Source organism: Rissa tridactyla, unplaced genomic scaffold (genome assembly GCF_028500815.1).
Source record: "Rissa tridactyla isolate bRisTri1 unplaced genomic scaffold, bRisTri1.patW.cur.20221130 scaffold_487, whole genome shotgun sequence".
NCBI classification, from domain to species: domain Eukaryota; kingdom Metazoa; phylum Chordata; class Aves; order Charadriiformes; family Laridae; genus Rissa; species Rissa tridactyla.
In genome coordinates, this window is record NW_026529697.1 from 7508 (window position 1) to 25421 (window position 17914).

The following is a 17914-nucleotide window of genomic DNA, read 5'->3' on the forward strand; positions in this document are numbered from 1 at the left end:
AAACCGGGCTCCTCCATCCCACCGCCCGCGGCCGGGGGCGCTTCGGCTCTTCTGTCCCTCTTTGGGGACGGCAAATCCCTCCCCCCCCCAAAGGTTTGTCCCAGCCGGGGCCCCTCTGAAGCCTCCAGAAGAAAAAGCAGATTTGGGGTTTTTCCTCCTTAAAACGGATTTCCTTTTCTGGGCCGTTCTGCTGACGGGTGACGAGGGGGTTTCTTTGCGTGGTGACGCCACGGAGCATCTCAGGGACTTTCCTCTTTAGTTTTGTCTTTAACTCCGCGGTTTTCCGAAGCAGAAGACGCTCCAGGTTTCAGGAATCCTGGAATCCTCCAGCCGAGCTCGAATTGTGATCCGGCGATAAACCACGAACCGACCCGGCACCTGCCCAATTTGGGAGCCCTGAGGATGCAGAGCCACGTTCGTTAACCCCGTTTCGGAGGTGACCAGAAGAACTCAACGGTGTTTCTCAGGACCAAGGGACACCCGGATGGTGGCTGTCACCCGCAGGTAGCCGCGAGGAGCGGGACGGCCACCAGCCGCGGCCGTGGCCGTAGCACAAGGGTTGTTTTCCAGGCTCGCCGTAACCAGGTGCGTAACCAAAAACCAGATCCCTTCACCGACCCGCGTGCCTGGAGCACGTACGGGTGTGGGAACGCCGTTACGAAAGAGCCAATATCTTGACGTCTTCTTGGCATCATCTTGACGTCTTCTTGGCATCATCTTGGCGTCTTCTTGGCATCACCTCAAGATCTTCTTGCCATCATCTCGACGTCTCCTTGGCATCATCTTGAGATCTTCTTGGCATCCCCTCGACATCATCATCTCGGCACCGGAAATCTGCGGAGACGCCGACGGCTTTTCCTGCGGTTTCTTTCTTCCCTTTATTTTGCTGTTGCCTCTTTCCGAGGAACAACCGGCCCCACCTCAGTCACCGGCACAGAACCGGACCCGCCATGAACCCGCCGCCCCCGGGAGTTTTATGGCACCGCCCCACGGCCAAGGTCATGGTGCTCCCCCCGCCGTGGGGGCTCTTTTGCCCATGACCTTTGCCCCGGTGCCGCCAGCACCCGGCCTTCACCTCCCTGACCCTGCTATCGGCGGGTTTATGGCTGCCCACGGTTGCGTCAGCTGCCACCTCATGGCGATCCTTGACCCGCCAGCACGGCAGCCAAGGCCAGCGGCCGCCTCCTCCTCTTCCTCCTCCATTCCCAGCCAGCTGCTGCCTTCCTTCCTTCGGAAACCTGCCTTCCCGCAGGGCTGCGGCGCCAACGTCTGCCCACAGCTGATCATGGAGTCACCGAATGGTTTGGGTGGGACAGGACCTTAAAGCCCACCCAGTGCCACCCCCTGCCCTGGGCAGGGACACCTCCCACCAGCCCAGGTTGCCCAAAGCCCCGTCCAACCTGGCCTTGAACCCCTCCAGGGATGGGGCAGCCACAGCTTCTCGGGGCAACCTGGGCCAGGGGCTCACCAGCTTCATCGTGGAGAATTTCTGCCTTATTTTCAATCTCAATCTCCCCTCTTTTGGTTTAAAACCCTTCCCCCTCGTCCCGTGGCTCCCCTCCCTGCTCCAGAGTCCCTCCCCAGCTTTCCCGGAGCCCCTTGAGGGCCTGGAAGGGGCTGGAAGGTCTCCCCGGAGCCTTCTCTTCTCCGGGCTGAACCCCCCCAGCTCTCTCAGCCTGTCCTCCCAGCAGAGGGGCTCCAGCCCTCCCGGCATCTCCGGGGCCTCCTCCGGCCCCGCTCCGACACCTCCGTGTCCTCCCGATGTCCCCGGGGCTGGAGGCAGCACTGCAGGGGGGTCTCCCCCGAGCGGAGCAGAGGGGCAGAATCCCCCCCTCGACCCCCTCCCGCCGGGCCGGGCCCCCCCCAAGACGCGGGGGGCGGCATTAAGCCCTCGGAGCGTCTTTTCCCGCCAAAACCATCGCCTTTTCCCGCTAAAACGGGCGCCTTTCCCCGCCCAAAGCGCTAAGCCCCGCCCCTCCCCGCCAGTCCCGACCAGCCGAGCGCCGCATCCTCGACCCGCCGCCATTTTGCGGAAGCGCAGCGCGGACACCGGCGGCGGGACCGGGGGCGGCGGCGGCGGCGGCGGGGGGGTCCCGGACCGGCACCGGGGGGAAAGGGGGAGGGGGGGGGGGGTCCCAGACCCCTCCGGGCGAGGCGGGGACCCCGGCGGGATGTTTCACGGTATCGCGGGGCCGCCCGGGATGGGAGGTGAGAGCGGCGGCAGCGGGGCCCGCTGCTCCCCGCGGGCCTGGGAGGGCACCGGGGCTACCGGAGGGGACACGGGGGCTACCGGGAGGGGGCGGGGTGGGGACAGACCAGGGGTACTCGGGGGGGCGGGGGGGTGGAGCGGGGTCTCGAGGTTACCGGAGGGAAGCCGGGGCTACTTGGGGGGGGGGCCCGGGGCTACCGAGGTGGGAACCGGGGCTACCGGGGAGAAGCCGGGACTGATGGGGGGGGGGGGGGGCGGGGACAGGGCTACAGAGGTGGGGCCCGGGGCTACCCGGGGGAGGTGGGGGAGTGGCCGCAGGGGCTACCCAGGGGGACCCGGGCTACTGAGGGGGCCCGGGGCTACCGGCGTGGGGTGGGGGGACGACGACACACAGCGGGGCTACCGAGTGGGGTGTCTGTGTGGCCCCCAGCGCCCCCCCCCCCCCCCACCTCTGACCTCCCCCTCCCTCCGCAGCCCCCGGGAACAAGCCAGAGCTCTACGAGGTGAGTGTGGCCACCCCCGGCAGGGCACTGGCCACCAGCCCCTGGCTGAGCCATGTCGCCTCCCCCCCCCCGCCCCCGCGAAGCTGAGCCCTGTCCCCGTCCCCGCAGGAGGTGAAGCTCTACAAGAACGCCAGGGAGAGGGAGAAGTGAGTCCAGCCCCCCCAGGGAACGGGGGACGAGCCCCAGGCGGCCACCGGCTCCGGTGGGACAGCCTGGGACACCGCGCTCCGTCACCGTCCCTCCCGGGACACCGTTCTCCATCGCGGTCCCCGGTTGTTCATCAGTGTGTCCCCCCCATTCTCCATCGTGGTCCCCTTGTTCTCCATCGTGGTTCCTCCTGGGACACCGTTCTCCATCGTGGTCCCCTTGTTCTCCATCGCGGTCCTTCCCGGGACACCATTCTCCATCGCGGTCCCCTGTTCTCCACCATGGTCCCTCCCGGGACACCGTTCTCCATCACAGCGTCCCATTCTCCATCGCGGTTCCTCCTGGGACACCGTTCTCCATCGTGGTCCCCTTGTTCTCCATCGTGGTTCCTCCTGGGACACCGTTCTCCATCACAGCGTCCCATTCTCCATCGCGGTTCCTCCTGGGACACCGTTCTCCATCACAGCGTCCCATTCTCCACTGTGGTCCCCGTTCTCTCCATCACGGTCCCTCCCGGGACATCGCTCCCCATCACGGTCCTCCGCTCCCCATCACGGTCCCTCCTGGTCCCCTCTTCTCCATCACGGTCCCCCGTTCTCCATTATGGTCCTTCCTGGGACGCCGTTCTCCGTCGTGGTTCCTCCCAGGACACCTCTCCCCATCAGGGTCCCTCCTGGGACACGGTTGTCCATTGCGGCACTCCCTTCTCCATCAGGGTCCCTCCTGGTCCCCTCTTGTCCGTCACAGTCCCCCACTTCTCCATCAGGGTCCCTCCTGGGACACAGCTCTCCGTCACGGTCCCCCACTGTCCCCTTCTCTCCATGGTGGTCCCCCATCCTCTATCAGGGTCCCTCCCGGTCCCCCCTTCTCCGCTGCGGTACATCCTGGGAGTTGTCCCCTGCCGTCCCCGGTTCTCCATCCCAGCTCCTCCTGGGACCCCGTTCTCCCAACGTGCTCCGCCGTCCTCTGTCGCGGTCCCCCGTCCTCCATCGTGGTCCCTCCTGGAACACTTCTCCGTCGCGGTCCCCCGTCCTCCGTCGCGGTCCCCTCCTCCTCCACGGCGCTGCCTCCCGGGACGTGGTTGCCCACCGCGGTCCGCGTTGCGGTTGCAGGTACGACAACATGGCCGAGCTCTTTGCGGTGGTGAAGACGCTGCAGGCCCTGGAGAAAGCCTACATCAAGGACTGCGTCTCTCCTAACGAGTAAGTCCTCGGCACCGAGCAGGGCGATGGCGCGCCGCGGAGGTGCCATCGTGTCCCCAAGGGAGGGGACAAGCCCGTCCCTGTGTCGTCCCCCCCCCAGGTACACGGCCGCCTGCTCCCGCCTCCTGGTCCAGTTCAAAGCCGCCCTCAAGCAAGTGCAGGGCTCTGAGATCAGCTCCATCGACGACTTCTGCCGCAAGTTCCGGGTGAGCCGAGCCGCTGCTGGATCCCTCGGTGCCACCGGCTCGCTCGGCGCCGGCACACACCGGGCAGCGGGGCCGGGCGGGCGCCGGTTGCGCCGCTGACGGCGTCGTCTCCCCGCAGCTCGACTGCCCCTTGGCCATGGAGAGGATCAAGGAGGACCGGCCCATCACCATCAAGGACGACAAGGGCAACCTCAACCGCTGCATCGCCGACATCGTCTCCGTACGGTGCCGGGGCTCGGCCGCGGTGGTTTTGGGGGCAGCTTCGGTAGTTTTGGGGGGGTGGGAAGGGTCGCGGTTGAGCCAAACTTCCCTTTTCTTGCAGCTCTTCATCACGGTGATGGACAAGCTGCGCCTGGAGATCCGAGCCATGGACGAGGTAGGCTTCGCCCACGTGCCGCGGCGGCAGCGCCGGCAGCCCCAGTTTGGCCAGGCCGGCGCGGTGGCTCACCCCCAGCTCCCTCCCCCAGATCCAGCCGGACCTGCGGGAGCTGATGGAGACCATGAACCGCATGAGCCACCTGCCCCCCGACTTCGAGGGCCGGCAGAAAGTCAACCAGTGGTGAGTGCCGGGGCGCCGGCGCCGTTACCGGCACCGTTTTTGGGATGCCGCTAATGCAGCCCCCCCACCCCACCCCCCCGCAACTTCTCCCAGGCTGCAGACGCTCAGCGGGATGTCGGCGTCGGACGAGCTGGACGATTCCCAGGTCCGGCAGATGTTGTTCGACCTGGAATCCGCCTACAACGCCTTCAACCGCTTCCTCCACGCCTGAGCCAGCCGGCAGCGCCGTTCCCTCCCGGTTCAGCCCTCCCAGTCCCCCCCCCCCAGTCCTTACTGGTGTTAAGATGAAGCCGGGGACAATAAAACCCTCATCCGTCACCTGCCGGTGACGCCGGGACCCCAAAAACCACCAGCCACGTTGATAAAGACAGTGTGTAATGGCTGCGCCGGTTGAAACCAGGAGCCGCCGGCGATGCCGGCGCTTCAGAGGCTCTTGCAGAGGAGGTTGCGGTGGCGGGTGACGGCGCCGGCCCCCAGCGCGGTGCCGACGTCCCGCTGGTCGCTCCGTCGGACGAACCGGCTGCAGAGCCGGAGATCCCGGATCTTGTCGGCGGCTCTGGCCCAGGTCGCGTCGTCCAACGGTCCCGCCATGGAGCAGCCTGCGAAGAAGGGGCTACCGTGAGCTCGGGGCGGGGGGGGGCGGGGGTTGCCCACCCCCTTTCTGCCGGTGCCGCCGTCACGGCCTGTGCCGCCGTCACGGCCTGTGCCACCGTCCTACCTGCCAGGCTGAGGAACTGGAGCCCCCGGCTCCTCTCTTCCAGGGCGGAGAGCAGCGCCCGCAGCCCCACGGTGCTGATCCCGGGATTGGCCGAGAAATCCAGGGAAACCAGAGCCGGGCAAGCGGGGAGGCACCTGCGCGTGGGGGGGGGGGTAGGGGGGAGATAGCGAGGTGGGGGGTCCCCCCCCCTTGTCCCCAGAAAGGAGTCCCCTCCGTGCTCCTGTGCTGGAGCCCGCGCAGGGTCTCCCTCGGGAGGCGGAGGGTGAAGATGTCGCTGCCACGACCCACCGTCCCCCATGCTCTGTGTCACCCCCGGACGTCCCCAGGGTCCCCTTGTCCCCGGGGAGGGGGGGTCCCTTTGTCCCCGAGGGAGTCCCCTCCGTCCCCAGTGTCTCCCCACACCGTGCTCCGGTGCCGACGCGGGGTCTCCGCTGGGAGGCAGGGAGTGAGGATCCCGCTGCCAGGACGCCCCCATCCACCACGTGTCACCCCCAGACGCCCCCAGGGTCCCCTTGTCCCCTCACTTGGCCACCCCGTTGTCCCCAGGGGGGGTGCCCTCCATCCCCAGTGTCCCCCCCACCCCACGCTCCTGTGGCTGGAGCCAGCCCGGGGTCTCCCTCGGGATGCGGAGGGTGAGGATCCTGCTGCCAGGACCCCCCCGTCCACCGTCTGTCACCCCCAGACGTCCCCAGGGTCCCCTTGCCCGGCCACCCCCTTGTCCCTGGGGAGGTCCCTTCCGTCCCCACCAAGTCCCCGCGCCGTGCTCCGGTGCCGGAGCTGGGTCTCCGTTGGGAAGCGGAGGGTGAGGATCCTGCTGCCAGGAACCCCCCCGCCACCGCCACCTGTCCCCCCAAAATGTCCCCAGGGTCCCCCCGTCCCCTCACCTGGCCACCTCCAGGACGTCACCGTCACCCAGGCGGTTTCCGGAGAACGTGAGGTGGCTCAGGGCGCAGCCCTCCTGCAGGGAAGTCGCACCGTATCGGCACAACCGCGGGCGGCACCGCGCGGGGAGCGGGGTCCCCACGTCCCCCCGTGTCCCCTCGGGGACGGCTCTCACCTGCCCCAGGTACCTGCCAAGGGCCCCGGCAAGGGACCGCTGGCCCGGCCCGGCCACGGAGCCCAGCTCCAGGCGGCCCAGGCTGCGGCAGGGCAGGCTGTCGAGGAGCCGCGCCAGCGCCGCCGGGCCCAGGGCGTTGTGGGACAAGGACAACGTCTGCAGCCGCTCGGCTCCTGGGGAAACGCCGGCGCCGGGAGAGTTGTGTGGGGAGAGAGAACCGCGGGGTGAGAACGTGGCGGGGGGGAGAGGGAACGGTGCCGGGAGAACAACGGGGGGAGAACCGTGCCGGGAGAACCACGCCAGGAGAGAGAACGGTGCCGGGAGAACCATGTGGGGAGAGAACCGTGCCAGGAGAAGAACCATGCGGGGAGAGAACCGTGCCAGGAGAACCATGCGGGGAGAGAACCGTGCCGGGAGAAGAACCATGCGGGGAGAGAACCGTGCCGGGAGAACCATGTGGGGAGAGAACCGTGCCAGGAGAAGAACCATGCGGGGAGAGAACCGTGCCGGGAGAACCATGCGGGGAGAGAACCGTGCCGGGAGAACCATGTGGGGAGAGAACCGTGCCAGGAGAAGAACCATGCGGGGAGAGAACCGTGCCAGGAGAAGAACCATGTGGGGAGAGAACCGTGCCAGGAGAAGAACCATGCGGGGAGAGAACCGTGCCGGGAGAACCACGCCAGGAGAGAGAACCGTGCCGGGAGAACCATGTGGGGAGAGAACCGTGCCGGGAGAAGAACCATGTGGGGAGAGAACCGTGCCAGGAGAAGAACCATGTGGGGAGAGAACGGTGCCGAGAGAACCATGCGGGGAGAGAACCGTGCCGGGAGAACCATGTGGGGAGAGAACCGTGCCAGGAGAAGAACCATGTGGGGAGAGAACCGTGCCGAGAGAACCATGCGGGGAGAGAACCGTGCCGGGAGAACAACCATGTGGGGAGAGAACCGTGCCGAGAGAACCATGCGGGGAGAGAACCGTGCCGGGAGAACCATGTGGGGAGAGAACCGTGCCAGGAGAAGAACCATGTGGGGAGAGAACCGTGCCAGGAGAACCATGTGGGGAGAGAACCGTGCCAGGAGAACCATGTGGGGAGAGAACCGTGCCAGGAGAACCACGCCAGGAGAGAGAACTGTGCCAGGAGAACCATGCAGGGAGAGAACCGTGCCGGGAGAAGAACCATGCGGGGAGAGAACCGTGCCGGGAGAAGAACCACGCTGGGAGAGAACCGTGCGGGAAGAGAACCACACCAGGAGAACCATGTCATGAGAACCGTGCCATGAGAAGAAGAACCGTGCTGGGAGAAAACCATGCCAGGAGAGAGAACCGTATGAGGAGAACCGTGCCGGGAGAGAGAACCGTACGAGAACCGCGCCATGAGAATAACCACGTGAGGAGAGAGAGAACCGTGCCAGGAGAACCGTGCGCGGGGAGAACCGCGCCATGAGAACAACGGTGCGGGGAGAGAACCGCGCCGGGAGGACCGCGCGGGGAAGAGAGAACCCCGCGGTGGCGTCGCGGTGCCGCGGGCGCTTACCCGCCAGGCTGAAGGCGTGGGTGAAGCCGCAGGCCTGCAGCCGCAGCGTGGCGAGCGCCGGGCAGCGCGGCAGCAGCAGGGCCAGGGGCTGGCAGCTGGCGTCCCCCAGCGGGTTCAGGCTCAGGTCCAGCTCCTCCAGGCTCTGCCGGCACCGGCCGGGGACAGAGAAGAGGGGTTTGAGGGATGGGGGCGAGGTGGAAACGGGGACGGACGCGAGATTTGGGGGACAGACGGAGAAGAGATTCGGGGGGTGGAGGAGGAGAGGGTCGGGGGGACGGGCAAGGGGTTGGGGGGGGCAAAGGAGAGATTAGGGGTTGGGGGGACGGACTGACGGACGCAGGGCTGAGGGGACGGAGGAAGGGTTTAGGGGACAGATGAGAGATTCGGGGGACAGACACGAGGTTTAGGGGACGGATGAAGAGGTTTAGGGGATAAAGGAAGGTTTTGGAGATGACGGGCAAGGGGTTTGGGGGGACAAAGAGGAGGTTTGGGGGGACAAAGAGGAGGTTTAGGGGACAGACAAGGGGTGTCGGGGATGGAGAGACAAAGGAGAGGTTGGGGGGGGACGGGCCGGGCAACAGATTTACAGGACGCAGATGAAGAAATTTCGGGGACGGAGAGCAAGAGGTTTTGGGGACAAGGGAGAGGTTTGGGGGATGGATGGACGTGGGGTTCAAGGGGGGGACAGAGGAGGGATTCAGGGGGCCGGAGTAAGGTTTGGGGGACGGGGGAGAGGGGTTTGGGGGAGGAAGGAGAGGTTTAGGGGACAGATAAGTGCAAGATTCAGGGGATTAATGCAAGATTCAGGGGATTAATGCAAGATTTAGGGGATTAAGACAAGATTTAGGGGACCGAGGAGAGGTTTGAGGGACAGGGACAAGGTTTGGGGGGGACAGATGAGAAGTTTTGAGGGACAGAGGAGAGGTTTGGGGGGGGGGGGGACACCCACACCGTGACCCTCAGCCAGGCGAAGCCAGCGCCGGGTCCCGTGGGGGCGGTGTCAGGTCCCCCCGCCCCGTGCCGTGTCCCCCCCAAGCCCTACCTGGAAGGCGCCGGCGGTGCCGGGGTGTTGGGGCAGGAGCTGCCGCAGCCCCTGGGCTCCCAGCTGGTTCCCGGACAGGTCGAGGAGGGTGAGGGCGGGCAGGGTGGCCAGCGTGGCCAGCAGGTCGGTGGCCGCGGCGTCGGGCAGCCTGCAGCCGCGCAGCCGGAGTTGCCGCAGCGGCGCCTGAAGCTTGAGGGCCCGCAGCAGCGGGGGGAGGTGGGGGGGACGCAGGGCCAGGCCCGCCCCGACCTCCAGCCCCGGGCTCTGCTCCTGCTGCTCCGTCACCTTCAGCAGCAGCGGGTGAGGCTCTGCCGGCGGAGAGCGGGGGGGGGGTTGGTGGCTTTTGGTGGCCCCGAGGACACCCCCCACAGGACCGTCCCCCCCCCCTCCAGGGGAGCCCTGAGCCCCCTGGGGGACCCCGTAGTCCCGCTGACGGCCCCACGCCGGCCAAGGGCACGCGTTTCCCCCGGGCGCGGGGACCCCCAGCCCTGTCCCGCGGTGGGGACGGGCCCCGAGGGGACAGGGAGGGGACAGGGGTCCTTGCCCACCACCTGGGGGGGACACGGGGGGGGTCCTTACCCACGGCCAGGCTCTGGCAAGCCCTGCGGTACCGCTCGGCCAAGGGCGGCAGGTCCCAGCACGTCACCTCCGCCAGCACCTGCAACGCCGGAGCCGTCACCGATGCCACCACCGATGCCACCACGGGTGGCGATGCCCGGCACGGAGCGAGTTGGGTTGGGGGGGGGGTCCAGGCTCTCACCTCCTCGTTGCTCTGCAGGACGTCCCCCACCAGGTCCTGGGGGGCCAGCAGAGCCCCCTCTTTCTTCAGGGTGAGCCGCGGCCGCAGCCCGCAGGTTTGGTAATACCGCTCGGCCGCCTGCTCCGCCAGCCAGCCCACGGCGCGGCCCTCGCTGCCGCGACAGCAGCGCCGGCACCATCACCGGCGAGCGCTGCCGCCCCGCCCCGGGGTCCCCAAGGGGACACGGCGGGGGAAATCCCCAAAATGGGAGGGGGAATCCCCAAAATGGGAGGGGGGAAAGTCTCACCTCTGCGGCACGGGGATGAGGAAGACGTTGTCCTGGACCCGGACGCGCACGCGGAGGGCAGGCAGCGGTGCCGGCAGCGGTGCCGGCAGCGGCACGGGCAGCAGTGCCGGCGCTGGTGGGGGGTTCCCCTCGCCCTCGTCCTCGGCGGGGAGGGGGGTCCCGGCCACCTCGGGGGGTCGGCGTTCCCGGCAGCGCCCCAGCGAGACCCTCTCCACCAGGCGGGTGAGCCGGCTCTGCACATTCCGGCGACGCCGCGGCTGGTGCCGGGCCGGCGCAGAGCCCTCACCATCACTCTCCGGCCCCGTGCTGTCCCCCGAAGTGGTCGCCGGTCCCTGGGGTTCCCGGCGCAGCCGCTTACGGCCCCCCCGGGACTCCCCGAGGTCGTCTTCCAGCCAGTCCTCCTCCTCCAGGTACTGCTCGGCCGGGATGAGGGCCGGCTGTGGTACCGGTTGCCGGCACGCCGTCGCGGCGCCGCTGCCGAGAAGGGATTTGGCGCTGCCAAGAAGGGATTTGGCGCTGCCGAGACCTCGGATGGCGGCTTCGTACTCATCTGGCTCCGGGTCTGGCTCCGCCGTCTCCTGCCTACCGAGCCCCGGCAACCGCTGCCGCTTCTTCACCGGCCTCAGCGGCAACATGTCACCGTCCTCCGGCTCTGCCGCCGGCGGGGAGCGCGGCTGCGGCGTTTGCCGCTCGGTGAGCTCAGCGTCGAAGAGCAGCGAGTCCTGGGAGAGCTGCGGCGGGGCTGTGCGCGTGGCGGGGGGGGGGACACACATCACCCTCAGCCCCCCCCCCCCCCCCCCCCAAAAAGCGGAGGGGAGCGGGGTGCCGGCGTTGCCAGGCCGAGTCCCACCTCGTGCCGCCGCCGTCTCCCGCAGCAGGCGCTCGGCCGCCCGGCACCGCTGCCGCGTCTCCTGGTCCAGCTCCTTGCCGTAGGTGCGCACCCACTCCTCCAGCGTCCCCAGCGGCGTCAGGCCCTACGAGGGTCGGGGGGGGGGGGGGGACACAAAAAGGTCTCCCAGGGTGTCGTGTCCCCCCCCCCAAATATTGGGGCCCCCCCCTCCCCGGTCCCGGCGGCTGACCCTGGCGTTCCTGGCCGTCACCGACGCTCCTCGCCGTACCAGCAGCTCGGCCACCTCGAAATGGCCGCAGCTGAGGGCGTCGTGCAGGGGGGTGATGCCCTCGCAGCCCGGCCCCCCCGGGTCGTCCAGCGCCGCCCCCCGCTCCAGCAGCAGCCGCACGATCTCTGGGGGGACGGGGGGGGGAGACGGTGGTGAGGAGGAGGGGGCTCTGCCTGCGCCGTGGGGGGCTCTGCCTGCATCCCAGGGGGGGCTCTGCTGACTCGGGGGGGGGGAGGGAGGGGGTCTGACTACACCCTGGGGGGCTCTGCCGACTCGGGGCGGGGAGGGAAGGGGGCTGACTACACCCTGGGGGGCTCTGCCTGCGCCCCGGGGGGGTCTGCCTGCTCCTGGGGGGCTCTGCCTGCTCCTGGGGGGCTTCCCCACCTCGAGGGGGGGTTCTACCCGTGTCCTGGGGGGGGGGGTGTCTACCTGCACTAGGGGGGGCTCTGCCTGCACCCCGGGGGCATCTGCCCACTCGAGGGGGGTGTCTGACTGCTCCCAGGGGGGGCTCTGTCCCGTCCCCCCCCCCCCTCACCCAGGTGCCCGTGGTTGCAGGCCTCGTGCAGCGGGGTCCAGCCGCAGTAATCGCGGGGGTTCAGGGGGTGCCCCTAGAAAAGAAGGGAGGGGAGAGTCACATCGGGCTTTGCCAAGGGGTCACGGGGACCCCCTGCGCCCCCCCAGAAGTGTAGGGACCCCCCCCGTCCCCCGTCCCCACCTGCCGGAGGAAGAGCTGGACGCGGCGCAGGTCGCCCTCGATGCAGGCGCGGTGCAGGGGGGTCTCGCCCCGCTCGTTCCGCCGGTTCCACTGTCGGCATTGGGGGACACGGTGGGGGGTCACAGGGACGATGGGGACCCCCAGGGATGCACCCCAGCACCCGGGAGACCCCCCCCATCCCTCTTCAGGGGAGTCAGAGAGGGACCCCCAACCCCTTTTTGGGGGTGCCAGGGAGAAGGGGGAGACAGGGGAGACCCCCCCCCCACCCCTCTTCGGGGGTGTCAGGGGAAGGGGGAGACCCCTAACCCTCCTTTGGGGGTGTCAGGCGGAAGCAGAAGACCCCCCCCACCCCATTTTGGGGGTGTCAATGGAAGGGGGGACACCCCCAACTCCTCCTTTGGGGGTGTCAGTGTGGGGAGTGCTGGGGGGAGACCCGCTGCCTCTCACCTTGCTGATCCGCCGGCGCCCGGGGACGCTCTTGCTGTAGCCCTCGAGCTCATCTTCCTCCCCCTCTGGAAAAGACACCCCCCCCCCAGTGAGGGAGACCCCCCCAGTGAGGAAGACCCCCCCCCAGGGATCCTGCACCCCCCCGAGCCGCCCAAGGACACCCCCCCCCCCGCCTCACCGCTCTCCGACAGCTCCAGCTCGCTCTCATCCTGGGCCTCGCTGCTCTCCGGTTCTTCCTCCTCCTCCTCCTCGCCGGGCCCCCCCAGCCCCCCCAGCCGGGCCACGGTGCTGGCGGCGGCTTCGGTGTCACCGTCCCGCAGCTGCAGCGAGTGGAGATGCCGCAGGATCTGCCTCTGGGGAGGAGGAAGAGGGAGGAAGGTCAGTCCCCAGCCCTCCAGGGGAGGGAAGCTGAGGATGGGGGCGGGGGGGTTCCCGTGCCGCCCCCCGCCCCCTCACCTGCAGCCGGGGGTCTCCGGCCGCCTCGGCTCGCTCCAGCGCGGTTCGGAGGCAGGACTGGAGCGCGGCGGGGGGCTCGCCCGCCTCCTCCATGGCCAGCGCCATGTTCAGCCACGTCTTTCCCTCCTGGCCACCACGGGGGAGTCAGCGCCCGGCGCCACGGGCAGGGGGGGGGACCCACGCCGAGGCACGGACACCCCCGGGGCAGGGGGGGTCCCCCACCGAGCCCTAGACTCCGACTTTCTCCCAGGGACGGGGAGGAGTCGCACGCCAAGCCGTGGGCACCCCCCCCAGGACACGGGGGTCCCACACCAAGCCACGGACGTCTCTCCGGGGACACGGAAGGCTCCCACACGAAGCCATGGACCCCCCCCAGGGACCTGGGTGCCCTGTGCCAAGCCATGCCCCCCCCCAGGGACACGAGGGGGTCGCACACTGAGCCACAGACCCTCCCCAGGGGGGCACGGGGACCCAGCCCCACACGGTACCGTGGGTCCCCACAGCCACCGTGCCCTCGCCACCTCCCACCCCAACCCGGGGACGGCCTCGCCAAGTGCCCCCCCCCCCCCACATCTGAGGCACCCAGGGAGCCCTCCCCCCCCCCAGGGACCCCCACCTAAGGAGCCCCCCCCCCCCCCCCGGGAAGACCCCTGCCCCAGGGACCCAACGAACCCTCCCCCAGGGGCCTGGGGAGCCCCCCCCTAAGGACCCAAGGAGCCCCCCCAAGGACCCGAGAAGCCCCCCCAGGGACCCAACAAACCCCGATGACACCCCCCAAGGACCTGGGAAGTCCCTCAAGGATGAGGGAAGACCCCCCAGGGAGAGCCCTAAGGACCTGGGGAGGCCCCCTAAGGACCCAAGGACACCCCCCTTGCCCCCAATGAGCCCCCCCTAAGGACCAGGGGAGCCCCCCGGGGAGGCCCCTGAGGACTTGGGGATCCCCCCTAATGACCCAAGACCCCCCCCCGGGCCCCAGCTCGCCTCCAGCGCGTTGCCCCGGTGCAGGGCCAGCTCCTGCCGGTAATGGTGGACGGCTCGCGCGTGATCCTTCAGGTCCCCAAAGGTGGTGGCCAGCGAGACATGGATGACGGCCAGCTCCCCCGCCGGCCTCTGCAGCGCCTGGGCCAAGCTCAGCTGCCCCCGGGGACCCCCCCGTCAGTGGGAACAACCCCCCCTGGGACCCCCCGCCCCCCCCCCCCCCCCGAACCCCTCCCCGGCCCCGCTCACCTGCCTCTGGTAGTAGTCCACGGCCCGGCCGTAGTCCCCGTGCTTGGAGAAGGTGTCCCCGAGCTGCTCGCAGAGGGCCAGGGCCGCCAGCGGGTCACTGGCCGCTACCTCCTCCAGAGCCTCCTGCAGCCGCGTCACCTTGGTGGCTGCAAGGGTGACAATCAGGGCATGCCGGGGACCTCCAGAGCCATCCCTGGGGGGGTTCGGTGTCCCCTCAAGTGTCACCTGGGGACCCGCGTGTGCCCTCCCAGCCCCGACCCACAGCAGCATAGAAGGGGCAGGGGGGACGGAGCCGAGGCGGGGGGGTTGGCAGCCCCCTGAGGACACTGTCCCTGCCGTGGGGACACTGTCCTGCTCCCGGGGACGCCGTCTCTCCTGTAGGGACACCGTCCCTCCCCTGAGAAAACTGTCTCTCCCGTAGGGATACCATCCTGCTCCTGGGGACACCATCCTGCTCCTGGGGACGCCGTCCCTCCCCTAGGGACACTGTCCCTCCTGTGGGGACGCCACCTCTCCCCCGGCTACGTCGTCCTGCCCCTGGGGACGCTGTCACCGGCTCACCGTAGCGGAGGTTGGAGCAGATGAGGTCTCTCTGCCAGGGCTGCCGCGAGCCCAGCGCGTAGGCTTGCTTCAGCGAGCGCTTGGCGGCCGCAAAGTCGCCCAAACTCAGCAGCACCTGGGTGACAAAGGGGGACGCCCCATCAGTGGGGGGGGGCCGCCAAACCCCCGGGGGGAGCGTGGGGAGGGGTCTGAAGCCCATCCCCCCCCAGCGCCCACCTGGGCCGTGCTGCCGCAGCATTCGCTCTCCATCCCCTTCTCCTTCATCCTGCGGGCGCAGTCGCGCGCCCGGGCCAGGCAGCGCAGGGCCCCCGAGTGCTCGCCCTCCCGCAGGTGGATGTTCCCCAGGTTGAAGTAGGCGCGATAGAGATCCTCGTAGAGCTGGCCCTGCCTGCCAAGAGCCACCGTCGCTGCCGGATCCCCGCCGAAACCCGCTGCCGGATCCCCAAAACCCGCTGCCGGGCGCCTCCTGCCCCTCCTTACTCGGAGAGGAAGATGCTTTTCTTGATGTAGTGATCGCACTTGGCCGGTTCCTTCAGGCTGTCGTAGACCAAACCCAAGTTGAGGTAGAGCCGGCTCCTCATCTCCGTCAGCTCCCGGTTCGGCACGGCTCCTGGTGAAAAAACGGCGGCTCCGGGAGCTGGGGAAGGTCCCCGGGAACCCATCGGAGGGCCCTGGGAGCGGCTGGGATGTCTCTCTGAGATCACCCAGCGCAGCCTCACCTTCCAGTTTCTCCTCCACGATGGCCAGACTGGTGCGGAAAGCCTGTTCGGCCTCGCGCAGCGCCGGCACCGCCTCCTCCGGCGAGCGGCTGTCGGCGATGAACATGTAGGTCCGGCCGATGGTGGCCCAGGCCCGTTGTTGTTCCGTGTCATCCGAGAGGGACCGGGCCAGCTCCAGGTGCTGCCGCTGGTGCTGTGGGGTGGGGGAGAAGCTTGAGACCCCCGCAGACAAACCCCCCCCCCCCCCCGGCACCCCCCGGCAACTGGCAGCCCACCTTCAGCGCCGCCTCGTAGTTCTCCAGCTCGGCCAGGCGCTCGCCGATCTTGCGGTGAGCCACGGCGCAGCCGATGCTGTCCCCGGCCCCCTCCAGCAGCCGCAGCTCCTGCCGATGCTCCTCCAGAGCCTCCTCGTAGCGTCCTGCCGGCGAGCGGAGCGAGGGGGCTGTCAGAGGTGGGGGGGGGGGGGCTTCCCGCGTACCCTGGGGAGGGTGAGGACCCCCCCCGCCAAATTGTGGGGGGGGCGGAGGTTGGAGCCGAGCCGAGCCGGGACGCACCATGGCTGGCCAAAATCTCCCCGAGCTGGTTACAAACCGCAGCCTCTTCCACCAGGCTCCCGCCGCGCTGGGCCTTCTCCTTCGCCTTCTGCAGCTCTGCGGGGTGGAACGGGGCGGGGGGGGGTTCAAGCCCAGTGACACCCCCCAGGGTCCCCCCCCCCAGCCCGGTGAGACACCCCCACCCCCCCCCCATAGGGATGTTTCTGCCTGGTGAGACCCTCCCAGAGACCCCCCACAACCCAGTGAGACACACACACACACACACACAAACACACACACCCAGGGACCCCTCTGCCTACTCCAGCCAGTGAAACCCCCCCAGGGACCCCCCCGCCTGGTGAGACTCCCCAGAGACCCCCCCTGTCCACTCCAGCCCAGCAGGACACCCCCCTCCCCCAGGGACCCCTCACAGACCAGCAAGATCCTCCAGGGACCCCCCACAGACCGGTCAGAGCCCCCCAGGGACCCCTCTGCCTGGTGAGACCCTCCAAGGACCCCCCCTGCCATGTGAGACACCCCCCCCCCAGGGACCCCCCCCAGCCCGGTGAGACACACACACACCCCCCCCGGGATCCTCCTGCCTGGGGAAACCCCCCCCAGAGACACCCCCCCCCCCGTCCTCCCCAGCCCAGTGAGACCCTCCCCAGGGAGCCCCGCGACCGGTGAAACACCCCAGGGACCCCCCCCCAGCTCCCCCGGCCTGGCCCTGAGCCCGGGGGGAGGCTCTGCTGCCCCCCCCCCCGGCGTGTGGGGAGGTTGTGAAGAGCTCGGCAGCGGACACGGCGGGGGATGGAGGGGACCAGGACCGAGCTGGGGCACCGAGGGGCCGGCAGGGGGTTGAGGAGCTCGGGGGCGGGGGGGGGGGGTCCGGGTTGTGTGACACGGGGAAGGCGGGGGGCGGCCTGAGGGAAACCGGGGGGCCCGGGGGCCACGGGGGGGGGGCCGAGATCGGGGTGTCTCAGGCCGGGGGGGCCCGGGGAGGCTGCGGGCCGGTGCAGGCCCCGCGGAGGCCCGTGTAGGCCCGGTGCAGGCCGGACTCACGGCGGATCTCCCGCGGCCGCTCCGCGCTCATCTCCCGCCGCCGAGCGCCGCGCGCCCCGTCAGGCCCCGCCCCGCCACCCCCATTGGCCGCCGCTCCGCGCTCTCCGCCAATCCGCGCGGGGCAGGGGCGGGAGCCCGCCGCTGCCATTGGTCAGCTCGGGGAGCAGGACCCGCCTCCGCGGGGCGGGGGAATACGGCCGCCGGCCCGGCGCGAGAGCGTCCGCGGGGGGTGATGGGAAGAGCGGCGGCCCCGGTGCTCCCAGTAACCCCCAGTGCTCCCAGTACAGCGGCCCCGGTGCTCCCAGTAACCCCCAGTGCTCCCAGTACAGCGGCCCCGGTGCTCCCAGTAACACCCAGTGCTCCCAGTACAGCGGCCCCGGTGCTCCCAGTAACCCCCAGTGCTCCCAGTACAGCGACCCCACTGCTCCCAGTAACCCCCGGTGCTCCCAGTACAGCGACCCCGGTGCTCCCAGTAACCCCCGGTGCTCCCAGTACAGCGACCCCGGTGCTCCCAGTGCCCCCCGGTGCTCCCAGTACAGCGACCCCGGTGCTCCCAGTGCCCCCCAGTGCTCCCAGTACAGCGACCCCGGTGCTCCCAGTAACCCCCGGTGCTCCCAGTACAGCGACCCCGGTGCTCCCAGTAACCCCCGGTGCTCCCAGTACAGCGATCCCGATGCTCCCAGTAACCCTCAGTGCTCCCAGTACAGCGACCCCGGTGCTCCCAGTAACCCCCAGTGCTCCCAGTACAGCGACCCCACTGCTCCCAGTAACCCCCAGTGCTCCCAGTACAGCGACCCCGGTGCTCCCGGTAACCCCCAGTGCTCCCAGTACAGCGACCCCGGTGCTCCCGGTA

The 17914-nt window shown here is 69.4% G+C and overlaps 2 protein-coding genes across 4 annotated transcripts; one reads left to right on the forward strand and one right to left on the reverse strand.

Annotated features, from left to right (window-relative positions):
• Window positions 1-2083: 2083 nt before the first annotated feature.
• VPS28 (VPS28 subunit of ESCRT-I) lies at window positions 2084-5175 on the forward strand. Of its 3 annotated transcripts, XM_054187610.1 has the most exons (9): window positions 2084-2208; window positions 2684-2712; window positions 2821-2858; window positions 3972-4061; window positions 4162-4267; window positions 4386-4487; window positions 4590-4643; window positions 4735-4826; window positions 4920-5175. In XM_054187610.1, exons 1-9 carry the CDS (start codon window positions 2172-2174, stop codon window positions 5035-5037), a joined length of 666 nt encoding a protein of 221 aa, XP_054043585.1. In that variant the 5' UTR covers window positions 2084-2171; the 3' UTR covers window positions 5038-5175. The 3 variants fall into 3 exon arrangements, with proteins under 3 accessions (XP_054043585.1, XP_054043588.1, XP_054043586.1); XM_054187613.1 differs by lacking the exon at window positions 2821-2858 and having other exon boundaries at window positions 2133-2208; XM_054187611.1 differs by lacking the exon at window positions 2684-2712 and having other exon boundaries at window positions 2166-2208.
• Window positions 5176-5238: 63 nt separating this feature from the next.
• On the reverse strand, window positions 5239-17105 carry TONSL (tonsoku like, DNA repair protein). Its single transcript, XM_054187609.1, has 25 exons — window positions 17062-17105; window positions 16021-16116; window positions 15742-15884; window positions 15467-15659; window positions 15228-15357; window positions 14964-15135; window positions 14748-14862; window positions 14187-14332; window positions 13941-14093; window positions 12960-13085; window positions 12682-12856; window positions 12504-12568; window positions 12057-12146; window positions 11877-11949; window positions 11303-11466; window positions 11074-11197; window positions 10224-10965; window positions 9938-10088; window positions 9757-9835; window positions 9178-9485; window positions 8136-8277; window positions 6602-6774; window positions 6429-6502; window positions 5545-5678; window positions 5239-5425 (listed from the first exon to the last, which is right to left on the reverse strand). The coding sequence occupies exons 1-25, from the start codon at window positions 17090-17092 to the stop codon at window positions 5250-5252; spliced, it is 3975 nt and encodes a 1324-aa protein (XP_054043584.1). The 5' UTR covers window positions 17093-17105; the 3' UTR covers window positions 5239-5249.
• Between the last annotated feature and the right edge of the window lie 809 nt (window positions 17106-17914).

What these genes read in the sequence shown, in the direction of transcription:
- VPS28 (XM_054187610.1), top strand. Translation starts at nt 2,172, where the DNA reads ATGTTTCACGGTATCGCGGGGCCGCCCGGGATGGGAG. An exon ending in AACGCCAGGGAGAGGGAGAA is followed by an intron (nt 2,859 to 3,971) that starts GTGAGTCCAGCC and finishes TTGCGGTTGCAG; the next exon opens with GTACGACAACATGGCCGAGC. An exon ending in AGATCCGAGCCATGGACGAG is followed by an intron (nt 4,644 to 4,734) that starts GTAGGCTTCGCC and finishes TCCCTCCCCCAG; the next exon opens with ATCCAGCCGGACCTGCGGGA.
- TONSL (XM_054187609.1), bottom strand. Translation starts at nt 17,092, where the DNA reads ATGAGCGCGGAGCGGCCGCGGGAGATCCGCC. An exon ending in CTCATCCCCGTGCCGCAGAG is followed by an intron (nt 10,089 to 10,223) that starts GTGAGACTTTCC and finishes CTGTCGCGGCAG; the next exon opens with CGAGGGCCGCGCCGTGGGCT. An exon ending in TCCTGCAGAGCAACGAGGAG is followed by an intron (nt 9,836 to 9,937) that starts GTGAGAGCCTGG and finishes CCGGCGTTGCAG; the next exon opens with GTGCTGGCGGAGGTGACGTG.